This window comes from Musca domestica, unplaced genomic scaffold (genome assembly GCF_030504385.1).
Source record: "Musca domestica strain aabys unplaced genomic scaffold, Musca_domestica.polishedcontigs.V.1.1 1, whole genome shotgun sequence".
NCBI classification, from domain to species: domain Eukaryota; kingdom Metazoa; phylum Arthropoda; class Insecta; order Diptera; family Muscidae; genus Musca; species Musca domestica.
The window spans coordinates 34573275-34587944 of record NW_026712114.1 but is presented as its reverse complement, the minus strand read 5'-3'; the positions used below and the strand labels follow the sequence as shown (position 1 = coordinate 34587944).

Here is a 14670-nt window from a genome sequence, read left to right as displayed (position 1 = left end):
GGCTATACCAAAACGTGGCCCATTCGTTCGGAAGCTAGAGTGATTTCCACAGACGGACATTTGAGACACTGAGACATTTTTTTCTATAGAAAAAAATCAGACCTCAGTGTGACTGAGACATTTTTTTCTATTGAAAAAAATCAGACCTCAGTGTGACTGAGACATTTTTTTCTATAGAAAAAAATCAGACCTCAGTGTGACTGAGACATTTTTTCTATAGAAAAAAATCAAACCTCAGTGTGACTGAGACGAATTTCTTCTATAGATAAAATCAGACTATAATGTGACTGACGCATTTTTTCTGACCTCAGTGTGACTGAGACGAATTTCTTCTATAGATAAAATCAGACTATAATGTGACTGACGCATTTTTCTGACCTCAGTGTGTGTTCACGGATAAGTGAACATGTTTTTATAATAAAAGAGAATAGCGGGGCTACCTAGTGTAGATGAGAGGGATTTGTTAAACTGGGATCTTCTTAATACAGTCCACATGAAATAAGATAAGAAAATGTGGTGAGCAGACCTTCGAGTTAGAAATAAATAATACAGAATTTTCAATTGCTGCATGTGTTATGGTGGAGTTAGATTATGGGATGTAATCTTTACTCAGACTGATAAGCAAGTGCAGCATGTTTGCTTGCCACATGTGAGATAGCTATGCGTGTGTATGACCTCCCCCTAAGGTTTATGGTGGCATGGTGCATATGCATGTGTACGGTTGGTATCTATCTCTCTCTCTCATTTACACTTAGTTATAATTTAGGTTAAGTCATATTATCACAACTAGTTCTTAAGAAATGTTTTTAATAAATAAATTCAGTGTCTTACAAACGCTCAAACGGAAAAGACGTTTGGTCTTTTAAATGATCCCAATTTACAGTGTGATTGGTCATTTTTTTACTGGCCTCTTTTCTACCGAAAAAATCAGGGCTCACTGTGACTGAAACGAATTTTTTCTATAAAAATGTCAATTTTTATTAATTTATTATATTTATTTAAAATGAGCTTAATTATTAAAATTTACTTGACTTAAATAGCTCTTCATAAGGCTTCTTCTCGAAATACATAAAATCTCCCCCAAACCAACAATTATATTCGAAATAATTTCAACTGCAACTAATTGCAAACATATTAAAGCCAAACCCTTGAATTCCATCATAAGCATGAAAAACTTAACGGAACAAAGGGAAACAAATAAACTAGCTAAGAGAAAACCCACAACAAAACAAACTATGACCATAAACTATTGTAAATAACAAGAAACCGCACAATTTATTTTCATTTGAAATTTATTCTTTGTTGTATTTGGATGGTTTTACTAGTTGAGAAACAAAAAAAAAAAAAAAAAAAAAAAAACGAAAAACTGGAAACGCAAAACCGCCCAAACAGAACAGCAGAAAAAAAAAAAAACAATAAATTGAATAATATCCATCCCCTTTCATCATAGCCGCCAAACAACTGAACTCATTTAAGTTGGTTGGTTGGTTGGTCATATAAGTACATTGTACGGAAAATGGTACGAATTACAAAAGCTTTCGTGGAATTGGAAGCCGGACGAAAAAAGAAAACCTAGTTGCACAGCAACAAAATAATGCTGTACAATATTGCAAATGGGAATTTTTCACAAATTCTGCAAACCATACCATCCTTTTTTTTTTGATGTCTACCAGGAAAAAAATGTTGCCAAAAAATGTTGTTGTTGTGAATTTTGGAGAATTCTTTTGCATGATTTGCTGGGTAGTGGGAATTTTGATACTAGTGTGAGTTCTCCAAATATGAGCACTTTTTCTCCGCCCTTCGCTAGTCAAAAAATATTGGTACCCCCATCAAGCTCTTCTGAAAATTATGTTAACTATCAACTATCCTTGTTGAAATAATTTATGGACTGTACTGTAGTTGTAATGAAATTGAATATCCTTTTGTTGAATTTCTCAACTTTGTAGTGACTAAAAAGGGGAAAAACGAACACAGTTTCAACCATTTAAGTGACATTAAATGTTTCATTTGTCATTGCGGTGAATTTAATTAATGCTAGCCAGGAAAACCGCAAATTTGTTTTTGACCGATATTATGTGGTCGGTACGTTGTGGCATGTTCTATGTCTAAAATGTGTAGCGAGTTAATAAAAACTAAATGGAATAATAAATTAAATTAGTTGTAGTTAATTTTATAATTGAAGCTCGCAAAAGAATTTAATTTTGTGAAATTGGGACTGCGGGGCGTATGAAAGATGTCAAAAGTTATACGCCGCATGGATGTGCTGTGAATTTAAAATAAAATCAATCGAAAAAAGATTACATTAAAAATCTCCAATTTGTATAAATTAAATTAATATACATAAAAATAAATTAAACCGGTAAGGAAAAGTCGAAAGTCGGGCAGGGCCTACTATATATGATACCTTACACCACTATGCATATTTAGTAGAGCCCCCGTAAGATAAGAATTTATATTGGGAATTTATTTGAAGTAGATCATACCACCTATCAACCTATAAGTTTAGGGCACTTATAATTTGGTTTCAGAGGGAATATGGGAGGCATATCAAATTCTAAATCCATTTTCGCCAATCCAAATTTGACCGACACATTTTTATCTTTTATACCAAGTAACATTGCCTGATATCACTACGAGAAGAATTATATTAACATTTAAAAAAGCAGCTAAGTTCGGCCGGGCCGAACTTTAAATACCCTCCACCATTTCGAAGGAACCTGAAAATTAAAAAAAAAATCCGAAAACAGACACTTTATGGGGGGATATACGAAATCGTGAACCTACATACGAAATTGTTTGTCATAGGCTGTAGTACCCAGTACGAACTTTAAATACGAAATTTGAAACAGTTCAGGTGAATAATGTCGCTAAAATCATGAAAATACCGAATATCGGGAGGTACCGTAATATGGGGGCTTTACGAAAACGTGGACCGACAGACATCGCTAGATCGTCTTAGAATTTTACGCTGATCCAGAATAAATACGAAATTTGAAACAGTTTAGGTGAATAATGTCGCTAAAATCATGAAAATACCGAATATCGGGAGTTACCGTAATATGGGGGCTATACGAAAACGTGGACCGACAGACATCGCTAGATCGTCTTAGAATTTTACGCTGATCCAGAATATATATATTTTGTAAGATCTATTATATTTCGAGGAGTTACAAATGGAATACTCCCTCCATAGAATGGTGGAGGGTAAAAAAAATATATATCGGAGCTGAGTTCCACCAAATAGAAACAGACGTCCCCAAATTCACTCCATTTGGGCTGATATAAGCCATTATTTGCACAATAAACCTGAAATCAGATTAAGGATGTATATTTGAGCTATATCCAAATCTGAGCCGAACTCGATAAAATTTGGCAAATTTATTTCTGAGCTCTATAAGATATCTAGTACCAAATAGTGCATATTACAAATGTGAGGGACTTAAAGACCAAATCGGATGAAACATATATATGGAAGCTACAGCTATCTCTGAACCGATTTTCACTAAATTTGATGTACTTGCTTCTAGACTGAATTCGGTCGGATGTGTCTAAATCCAGGTCATTTGAACCGATCTTGATAAAATTTAAATCGGATGAAACATATATATGGAAGCTATAGCTATATCTGAACCGATTTTCACCAAATTTGATGTTCTTGCTTCTAGACTGAATTCGGTCGGATGTGCCAAAAACCAGGTCATTTGGACTGATATTGGAAATTTGGTGCACAATTAACCCGAAATCGGTTGATTTTTACCAATCCTTGGGCCAAACAAATATTGTTTGGAAAATTTCATCTCTATCGGATAATACGGATAGACGGACGGACTGACATTCATAAGTCGACTCATAAAAATAAGAATTAATTTTTTTTTGCAACAGTGCGATAATCTGTTTATTTCAAACATAAATTTTGTATCGGAAAGTATTTCCATCCAGATTTTCGACTTAACCTATACCTCCTAGGCTTGGCACAATGGGTTGTGCTTAAAACTTTAGGATACAAAAATTAAATTAAATTACTTTAAATTACGTAATTTTCCTAAACGTATTGCATTAAAATCCACTTTTTCTGTTACCCCACATACCAATTGTGTTTATTTCAAATGTATAACTCCCAACCCCCTCGGTGTCACCACAACACCAGTGTTACTTAATTTAGAAATTTTTACAGCTTTTCCATTGTTTATTTATGTTTCTCTTTTTTCTATTCCATTCTCTTCTCTTACAGCCCACTCACAAAATGCAATCGGGTGAAGGTGCTCCCACAATTTCGTTGCAGTTGGTGCCAAAAATGTTAGCCCCATTGGTCAGCCTATGGGTGCCGCAGGCATTTGTGGTCTCCTTCAAATTGGAAACGGATGAAAATCTATTGATTACCAAAGCCCGAGATAGTTTGAGCAAATACAAGCACAAGGTAAGTGTTGCAATACAATGTATACAAAGTGTTTAATTTTTTTTAAAGACTTTAAACGTTTTTAGTTTTCCTGGAACTTTTGGTTCAAAAAAAAAATGTTATAAAGTTTGATTTCGGTATTCAAAGTTAAAAATCCAAAATTAAGAATTCCATTCAGGTTGATTGCAAATTCCAACAGAAGTTTTTCAAAATTGAGTATTCAAGGGTCTGAAACAAAAATGTTTCATATCTTCAGTATTGGTCCTCTCCTGCAACTACCCATGTTAGAGAAAGGTCAGGTGCAAATAAAGTAACCTTTGGTAGGAATAATGACCTTCAAACGGCCAATAAAACCGTCACACAATGCCGAAGAATGTTGCTCTGCGGTATTTTGGCCCAATCCCGGCGAAGCGCTCGCTTGAGGTGATCGACACTTTGGTATTTTTTAGTGTCAACCTTGCTTTTCAAAATACTCCACACACAATAGTCCAACGGATTGGTATCCGGAGATTTTGGTGGCCATTGTGCGCTGGAAATGAAGCAAGGAACTCATTTTGTAACCATTCTTGGGTGGCGCGTGCTGAGTGCGATGCTGCTGTATACTCTTGGAATATCCAAGATCTGCGGCCAAAATGTTTGCGTTCCCAAGGCTATAATACACCCTCCAGAATATTTTCGCGATGATATTCGGCATTCGATTGATACGAGCGGAGAGCGACCATCTGCTGTTATGGCTGCCCACACCATCACCATGGCCGGCGCTTGAGTTCTGGTGGCCAACCGAAGGTGGACATTTTCAGCTGACATCTTTGGCAAGTAAACACGACCATTTTGTTTTTGTACAAACTGTTGGACAGCGAATGTTTTCTCATCGGAGAAAACCAAATTCAGCAGTTCACCACTTTCGGCCAAGCGAAGCAACACTTTAGCTCTTTTGAGTCTCTTTTCTTTCCGTTGCGGTGTAAGTTCTTGCACTTTTTGGCGGTGTAAGTTCTTGTACAATGGCTTTACCCCGAGCTCATTTTTCAATATTTGCCGAATGGAATATTGCGATATGTTCAACTCACGAGCCATTTTTCGGCCACTGCGACGCGGGTTTCGAACAAGTCGTTTCTTTACTTTTCGAACCATTTCTGCTGATGTTGCTCTTTTCTACCGTCCACTTCCTTGACGTCGGCCTACGCTACCAGTATCACGGTAACGAGCGATGGTACGAGACACAAAAGATTTATTTACATTTAAATGCTGGAGTGCTCTAAGTATAGCCACTTGTGGTTTTCCAGCCAAATATAAAGAAATCACACTATCACGCTTGAATTCCATCACGAATAATTTTTTTCTGAAAATCCTCACCAAAATGCTTTTGTACGTTTGTAAACAATATAATGAGCTGGCACTGGAAAAGTTTTAACAGCTGTCGGACGAGTGGCTTAGAATTGACAGCAGTCATTTTGTTGGTTGCAGTTTTTTAATCTCATCCTGTATTTGGACCCTGGTTTTCCTTTTTTTTAAGTATCTCATGACTGAAAATATGAAATATTTTTTAAGAACATCCTAGTAAATAAGCGTATAGTTTTCATATAATTCAATCTATAACCGAGAGTCTCAAGACATTTCTTCAGTAAAAATCGTGGTATTCTGCATTTTAAGAATATTTACTGGCGTTTGTAAATAGGACAAACCTTGCCATTTGGCCGTATAAGCCTAGCATATAAAACTTAAGGATATACCTATCGATAAACCGACTGATACTTTCTAATTTGTTTTATTTCATAATATTAGAATAATGTCCACAGTCAGGTATTGTATACCGACATTTGTGCTTATGAACTTTAATAGCGTCCTCTGTTTCAGAAGCCTTTCTAGAAATCCTACATTTAATGTCATGACATTTTCAAGTACTTCCTTCCCTCTCTTCAAAAATTGTCCACACCTGTTGTTGGTTTTTTTTTTATAAATATATGTGTCCATATACACATTTTTCAATAATCAACAAAAATCCGCAATCCAATGATATTTTTAAATTTCACAAAAAATGTTTTAACATCTATTTTTCTGAATTCCAAATTAAAATTTTTCTAATATCAAACGTGTTTCACATACTAACAAACAAACAAACAAAACGAAAAATAAAAAACGATGACATTATCTTTGCTAGTTGACAGCAGTTAACATCCTTCCACTGGGAGTGTGTGTGTGTGTGTGTTTGTTTCTCTCTAAACATTTGTAGGTGTGTATTGTTTTATAAACAAATATCCTGTTTTGTTTATCTTGAACACATGTAAACAAAGGCAACACAAAATTGTGAACATTGGAAAAAAAGGATATTTCACTTTAGTTTCTGTAGCTGTATTTGTCTATGTGTGGGTGTATGTTGTGCATATATGTGTTTCCATTCGCATTCGAAACACTTGTCATTCGCACAAATAGCAATGGCCAAGCTATGGCAGTGGCAATGGACATAGAAGGAATGTAAGTGAATGTTTTGTAACTGCAAACTCTCTCTCTCTCTCTTCGCTTCCATATATTTCACTTCCACGTATCTATGTAATTGTGTCCTTTAAAACACATTCACCCACACACACACACATTCTTTTGTAGTGCTGTGCCCCCTCTCGATGGTTGTGAAACTGCAGGTTGTCATCAAAGTATTTACACAATAATTTCAACACAAACGCCATGTCCACTCGAATAGTTTAGGACATCATTTACACCCTTTTTGGGGGCGAAGATGGCAAAGGGACCCAAGTTGAATTGTTTAAATTAAAAATAACAAGTTAAAAAGTATCAATCGGTTTTGCCGACATTTGTGTACCCTCAGCCAAATAATCGAATAATTTGAAATATATGTATTTTGACTTTTGTTACGGTTATTCAAATTGTTGGCCATCTATTGAGTGAGTTCCGAAGGAATGCGCCAATATTTTCCATTTCGTATCGGACCTAAATAAATATGATAAAAATATTTATATGAGATATGTGATAATTTTTAGAAAATGTTGAAAGATATACCAAGTCTGAATGGAATCGAATGTTAATTTCACGTTTTATGAGCTTTATGGATATTCAAAATGTTGATCCTTTGTGGAGGAGGTACCAGAAGGAGTGGACCGATATGTCACATCTTCACAGCAGATCTTGTGTTAATGGAAATAATGGGATGTGTGAAATATGAGGGAGTGAGTATAAATAATGGGATGTGTGAAATGTACCAAGTCTGAAAGGAATCGAATGTCAATTTCGCGCTTTACGAGCTTTATAGATATTCAGAAGGAGTAGATCGATATATTCCATCTTCATATCAAACCAAAGGTTAATTAAAATATTGTGATATGTGTAATTTGAAGACAATCGGAATCCTACATCACATTTGATAAGAGTTATAATTATGTAATCTTTTGATCCTTTGTGGGGGAGGAACTTGATGATTCATTTTTTGTCCATTTTCGCACCTGACCTAGCACTGATGAAAATATTACCAGAAAGAGTGAACCAGAAAAAATCAACCGATAATGACCATCTCCGAACTTGATCTAAGTTTGATAGTAATATTACGATGTACCAAATCGGATACTCCCTTCGAAAGTTATCGTGCGCACCAGCCAGCCAGACAGGCGGACGGACATCGCTAGATTGGTTCTAAGAGACCTAGAGTTTCGATGAGGCACGTTTTGGTTTTATCAAAATGTGAGGGTGAGATAAAAAAAACTGCAACAAAGTCAAACGCCATAATTTTTACATTTTTTTAAATTTTATTGAATGAAAGCAAAAAATGTCGGAAATAGCATCGAATTTTAGAATAAGTATAGATTTGTTCGAATTGATCACCTTTGAAACACACGCTACCCGAATGTTGCTCTGCGGTATTTTGGCCCATTCCCGGCGAAGCGCTTGCTTGAGGTGATCGACACTTTGGTATTTTTCAATGCCAACCTTGCTTTCCAAAATACTCCAGACACAATAGTCCAACGGTTTGTTATCTGGAGATTTTGGTGGTCATTGTGAGCTGGAAATGAAGCGAGGAACCATTTTGTAACCATTCACGGGTGGCGCGTGCTGAGTCCTGTTGCAATGTCCAAGGTCTGCGGATAAAATGTTTGCGTGCCCAAAGCTTTAATACACCTTCAGAATATTTTCGCGATAATATTTGGGATTTATTCTGATGTCATGTATACGAGCGGAGTGCGACCACTTCTGTTATGGCGGCCTACACCATCACCATGGCCGGCGCTTGAGTACTAATGGCCAACCGAAGGTCTAGATTTTTAGTTCACCCCTTTGGCTATAAACACAATCATGTTATTTGTTTACAAACTGCTGGACAACGAATGTTTTATCATCGGAGAAAACCAAATTCCGCAGTTCAACATTTTAACATTTTAGCTCCTTTGAGTCTTTTTTCTTTCTGTTGCGGTGTAAGTTCTTACAATGTAATTTCAATGGCTTTACCCTGAACTTATTTTTCAATATTGGAATATTGCGATATGTTCAGCTCACGAGCCATTTTTCGGCCACTGCGACGCGGGTTTCGTTTCTTTACTTTTCGAACCATTTCTGCTGATGTTGCTGTTTTCTTCCGTCCACTTCCTTGACGTCGGGCTACGCTACCAGTACCACAGTAACGAGCGATGGTACGAGACACAAAAGATTTATTTACATTTAAATGCTGGAGTGCTCTAACCATAGCCATTTGTTGTTTTCCAGCCAAATATAAAGAAATCACTCTATCACGCTTGAATTCCATCACGAATAACTTTTTTTCTCACCAAAATGCTTTTGTACGCTTGTAAACAATATAATGAGCTGTCACTGGAACAATTTTAAAGGCTGCCAGACGAGTGGCTTAGGAATGACAGCAGTCTGAAGTTGGTTGCATTTTTTTAATCTCACCCTGTATACCCTGTATATATAAAAAATAGGGACAGTTTGGGCTAGTTTATTTTTTACCATAAACTTAATTAAACGATTTTTTATATCACAGGTAAAGTCATCAGCTCAGATTGCGTCAATGGGTTTTTTTTAATTGATTACCCTTTATTTGCATTCTCAGAAATAGTTTTACGTACTTTCATGTACTTTTTTATGTTACCATTGAACTATACATTTTCTTTATAATAATTGTTCTCATTGTATTTATGTTTTTGTTTCTTTTTTCTTTGCAGTTGGTTATTGCAAACATTTTGCAAACACGTAAACACCGCGTGGTCTTTGTAACGCCAACCAGCTCCTATGAAGTACACCTGAGTAGAGAACAAGCACTGCAAGGCCTTGAAATTGAGGAACCAATTGTTGCTGATGTAGTAAGTACCAAAAAAAAAAAAAAAAAAAAAAAAAGGAAAAACTTTTGCTTTTCTTTGGCGTGTTTTTGTTAAGTTATTGTTGCTGTTATTTATTGCCGTTGTATGTGGGGCCTAGAAACGTTGGCCTTTTTAATTTTCATTGGGTCTGTGTTGTCGTTAGGCAGCAAACTAAAATAAATAACATTTTAGAATGTTAAAAGGGGCACTGGAATGTTATGGACTTTTGTTTGAACTTTTGACTTCGTCTTCTACTCCTTCTTCTTCTTCTTTTGGTGAACAACGTCAAACACAAATTTTAATATTAAAAATAGGGGGAAAGGTACGATTTTAACCTTTTGACTTCATTAGGCCATGCATAATATACACAAAAATGAGAAAGTTTTGTAAATTCTCTTGACGTGAAATTAATATTTAAAGAGGTTGTTTCTTTTTGTAGGCTTGGAAATTTATTGCAATAAACAGTACATATATGCGCAACCATAAACTTTTGGAATAATAGAAAAAAAAAAAAAACATTTTTAAAAATGGTTTAAAATTGTCGCATATGTTTAAAACAAATTAAATAAATATTTCATATTTTTACTGTGCCCGCTATTTCATCAGCAAATAGTCCACCATCGAATTTTAAATTCGTTCTAAAATTTGTTTTAGACCTTTTTAGTACTCAAACTGCACAACTTAAGCAGTTTGATAATTTTTTTTTAGTCAAAACTTCATTACATTTTCCTACTTTCAGGGTTTTATATATATTTTTCAAGTTTTTTCCGAAAGAATAATAGAAAAATGTTTGCCTTTTACACCAAAAAGTCTTTAAAATCTTTGAAACTTAAGGATGATACGAATGAGATAAAAAACTGCAACAAAGTCAAACGCCATAATCTTATATTTTTTTTTAATTTTATTGAATGAAAGCAAAAAATGTCGGAAATAGGAATAAGTTTAGATTTGTTCGAATTGGTCAACTTTGGCACGAATTGTGACCTTCAAACGGCCAATGAAACCGTCACACGCTGTCCGAATGTTGCTCTGCGGAATCTTGGCCATTCCCGGCGAAGCGCTTGCTTTAGGCGATCGACACTTTTGTATTATTTAGTACCAAACTTGCTTTCCAAAATACTCCAGACACAATAGTCCAACGGATTAGTATCCGGAGATTTTGGTGGCCATTGTGCGCTCATTTTTTAACCATTCTTGGGTGGTGATTCTTGGTGCTGAGTTCTCTTGGAATGCCCAACGTCTGCGGCCAAAATGTTTACGTGCACAAAGCTTTAATACACCCTCCAGAATATTTTCGCGATAATATTCGGCATTTATTCTGATGCCACGGTCGATTATTGCGAGCGGAGAGTGACCATCGGCTGTCATGGCCGGCTCTTGAGTTCTGGTGGCCAACCGAAGGTGCAAATTTCAGTCAGTTAACAGTTCATTACTTAATTTAGCTATGTTTGTACGCCCGTTTGTCAGGTTGGTGCGGCAGAGTACTCTCGAAGAGAATATATGATTTCGTCCAATTTTTTTCTTTGTCTGTAGAGACCCTCTAACAAAATTTTATTTAAATCCATCGTTTTTAAGAAGTCATCTGTGGAAAAAAACGTTTTAAAATCAAAGATTGTTGCTTCAGTTCCATAAAATGTATAAGTACCATCTATTATCATTATTGTTTTGTAATTTCTATTTTTTTTTTTTAATTGATAAACTTGTTCCTTTCCACACACCTCTACAATAATATCCATCTTCTTTGCAGGTACAAAAACACAGTGAGTTCATAAATTCCGGTATGTCTCGACAATGACCAATGTCAATGCGACAGCGACAACAACAACAACGGCATCACATGCAAGTTGATTGTCGCGTGACAACGCCGCATTTTTGTCGATTGCTGAATCCTGGACCTGGTATTGGACGACGGTATTAAAATTCATTAAAATTAAAAAAAGAACAAACACTAACGAACAGAAAACACCAAAAACAGCTGGAAAAGCAACAACAAATAACCCACATAACTCAAACAACAAAAACAATTTGAAATATACTCTATGCAAATTAGAACAACAACACTCCCTGAAAAAAAACGGCGCAACTCTATAACCCCAACAGCAACGCCCATGAAATTAACATATATTCAGGTAAACAAATTATCTTTATTGGAATTATACCCCCCACACTCTGGCTCCCAAATGATTTAAACATCACCATCGCCCCATCACCCACCCGCTGCTCAGAAGTCATCACACCACCTATCTATTGGGCAATTTCGGCATTTTCGCCCAATATGGGGACTCTACATTGCGTGTGTGCACGGTAGTAGGTAGGGGAGTAAAATTCCTAATTTGTATTTTCCCTAGTGATAAATGGGTAGTTATCTTATTTTATTCTAAATTAAGTTTTTTGTTTAGTTTCTCAACTTTCATTTTCTTCACTCGTCCTCTTTTTTTATATAAATATCTTAAAAACATAATTATAGTTTTTATTAAGTTTATAAATATTTTGGTATGTCTAGCGACATTTATTATTAATTGTCTTGGGGATTTCGGTTGTTACATTTAGTAATTAAGTTCTATTACTATTATTGTTTGTAGGGGGCTTATGAATAATTTAATTTGAAATATTTGACGGTAAAGGTCATGCAATGATGGCTTCAGGTCATTTAATTTTAGCTACCTATCAATCATCATTTTTTTATCATATCTAATGTTATTGTCAAATTGTTAGCAGGTTGTTTAGGGGTCAAATGCAGGGAAAGGTAATTTTTGTTTTTAAGAATTTTGGCATAAGTTAATTAACATATAAATGTTGGTATGTCCCACGTTGGACGCCATTTTGTTTAATGGAAATATTGTTATTATGAGGAATGTTAATAGTCATTATGTCCTTGTTCAGCTCACACCATGGGATGTACATTTTCCCCCTTTTTCATCATATGTATCAGTGAGATCAAAGATGGTACTCAAATTAAAAAAGAAAATACAAAGATTGCGGCACTTCAGGGATAAAAAGATTGGGCGCCGTTTTAATGTGGATCTTAAATCGAACTTTTTTAAACTTGCTTTGTGAGGCCATACTCAATTTATTTCTGATTTAAAATCGCAACCCCTTTAAACTCATTCTACCATATTTCCACCTTTTAAGTTCTGATAGTCTAAATCGCTTCACCTTTTTTGTTTATTTCGTCTTAATGGAGCAAGAACAAAAATAAAAAAAATTCAAAAACAATAAATTTGCCACACAAAAATATCAGACCAAGTTCGTGACCTGCTTTAAGTGTTGAACGCGAACCACCACACCATTAAAAGCTAACACACAAATTCAAAATACAACAACACATTACAGCAATAAAGTCTTCTGTGTACTATGAAAAACGTTGTAGGCTTCAAAACCCTAACCTACTAACGGCAAGGACAAATCCATAAAAAACTTAACAACAAAACCAACACCTCATTTAAATGCCAGTGAATGTGAATATCCTTTTGTATGGGGTTCGTTTTATAATGTTAACTGTGGTAATATATGCATCTGGTAAATGTGTCAGTAAAAATATGTGTAATAGATGGATGGTTTATGGGAAACTTCCATATCCAGTTGATGGTAAAAAAATATATATATTTTATAATATAAATAATTGAATTATTGATTTTGTTGGAACAGAATGTCAACATCTGATCTTGAACTCTCGAAGAGATCGAAATTAAGGAAGCACAAACTACGTGGAATGTCGTTTATGTTGGGCGCTAGTTTGATTATATTTCCGAATTCCGAGATGTGCAATTTTCTTGAAAAGTTTTACGCCAGAGAACGCCTAATGGAATAACGCTTACTTTGGGGCCAGTTTTAAATTTCTTTCCATATGTATTTATATCATTGAAAATATAAAACAAAAAATCCAACTGTTTCGCTCTACAAATTTAATGGCATTAAAACTCTTGGCCAATTAATTTTCCTTGCCATGCTAAAATCCTTGATAAAAATGTCATTCCTATTTGTGTCACGCGACGAATCAAGCAAATAACCCAGCCACCCAGTCAGTAAGCAATAACCCTTTTATATTCTCGTTCTCTCTCGGCAATGAATGACCAATTCATTCACACCTTAACATTCTAATAAAATGTTGAGAAATTTTAACAACTTTGGAACATGCAAAATGACAACAAATTTAAACGTTACATTGATTGCAATTTTTTCAGATAAAGCAGACAGTAAAAGATTAAGGCAGGGAATTTAATAAAAGGTAGGATGATTTAAGAAAAGTGAATTCCCGAGGGTGAATTTCATTATTTCCTAAATTGGTTTTACCGGAAAATCTAACCCACATGTTTTTTTTTTCTTAAAAGTTATCTGTATATAGATCTTTTGACCTAATTTTTCGTTAGAAGAATTGTCAAAGATCTTATATCAAAAAATGGGAGCATTATGTTTGAACGTAAACTTATCCGCCGATAATCAGCAGCTGAACAATTATTTATTCAAAAGCTGTTTTGGACTTAAGGTGTTTATTTCCATCTTATCTTTTAAAACAGAAACGTTTTTTTTTTGTTAATCAACTGTGTTATTTTTCCTTTAATAATTTTTATTTAATTTGAAAAATATTAAATTTGTTACTTTTAATTGACTTCCTTTCTTAACTCCTTTATTCAATTCTTCATCATTTTGAGTTTTTATTATTTCAAAATTGATTTCTCGGCTTTAGTCCTTACATTTTGTTTTTAAATTTTGGATTTTTTTTTATTAAACAAACTTGTTTTCCAATCCTTAATTTTTATTTGTGAATTTCGGATTTTATTTGTTTTCAAAATTTTTGTACTTTTTGAAAATTTTAATATATATTTTTTGTTATTTATTATTCTTATTTAAATCTTTTTGTCCACTTCTAATATTTTATTTATCACAGTATATCCATTTGGATTGAATTTCTGAAAACAATTAAAGCACTTCGTTTGAGTCCAGGCTGCTAATGGATCGAAAATTCTGTTCAATGAA

General features: G+C 34.7%; 1 protein-coding gene across 1 annotated transcript in view; it reads left to right on the top strand.

The window, feature by feature from the left end:
- The window catches only part of LOC101896548 (phosphopantothenate--cysteine ligase), a 63677-nt gene extending 49480 nt beyond the window's left edge, over positions 1-14197 (top strand). The window contains exons 4-6 of the mRNA XM_020039336.2: positions 4232-4417; positions 9559-9696; positions 11441-14197. Of these exons, the coding sequence (XP_019894895.1) occupies positions 4232-4417; positions 9559-9696; positions 11441-11488 (372 nt within the window). The 3' untranslated portion in view covers positions 11489-14197. The remainder of the gene's footprint in view (positions 1-4231; positions 4418-9558; positions 9697-11440) is intronic.
- Positions 14198-14670: the final 473 nt, after the last annotated feature.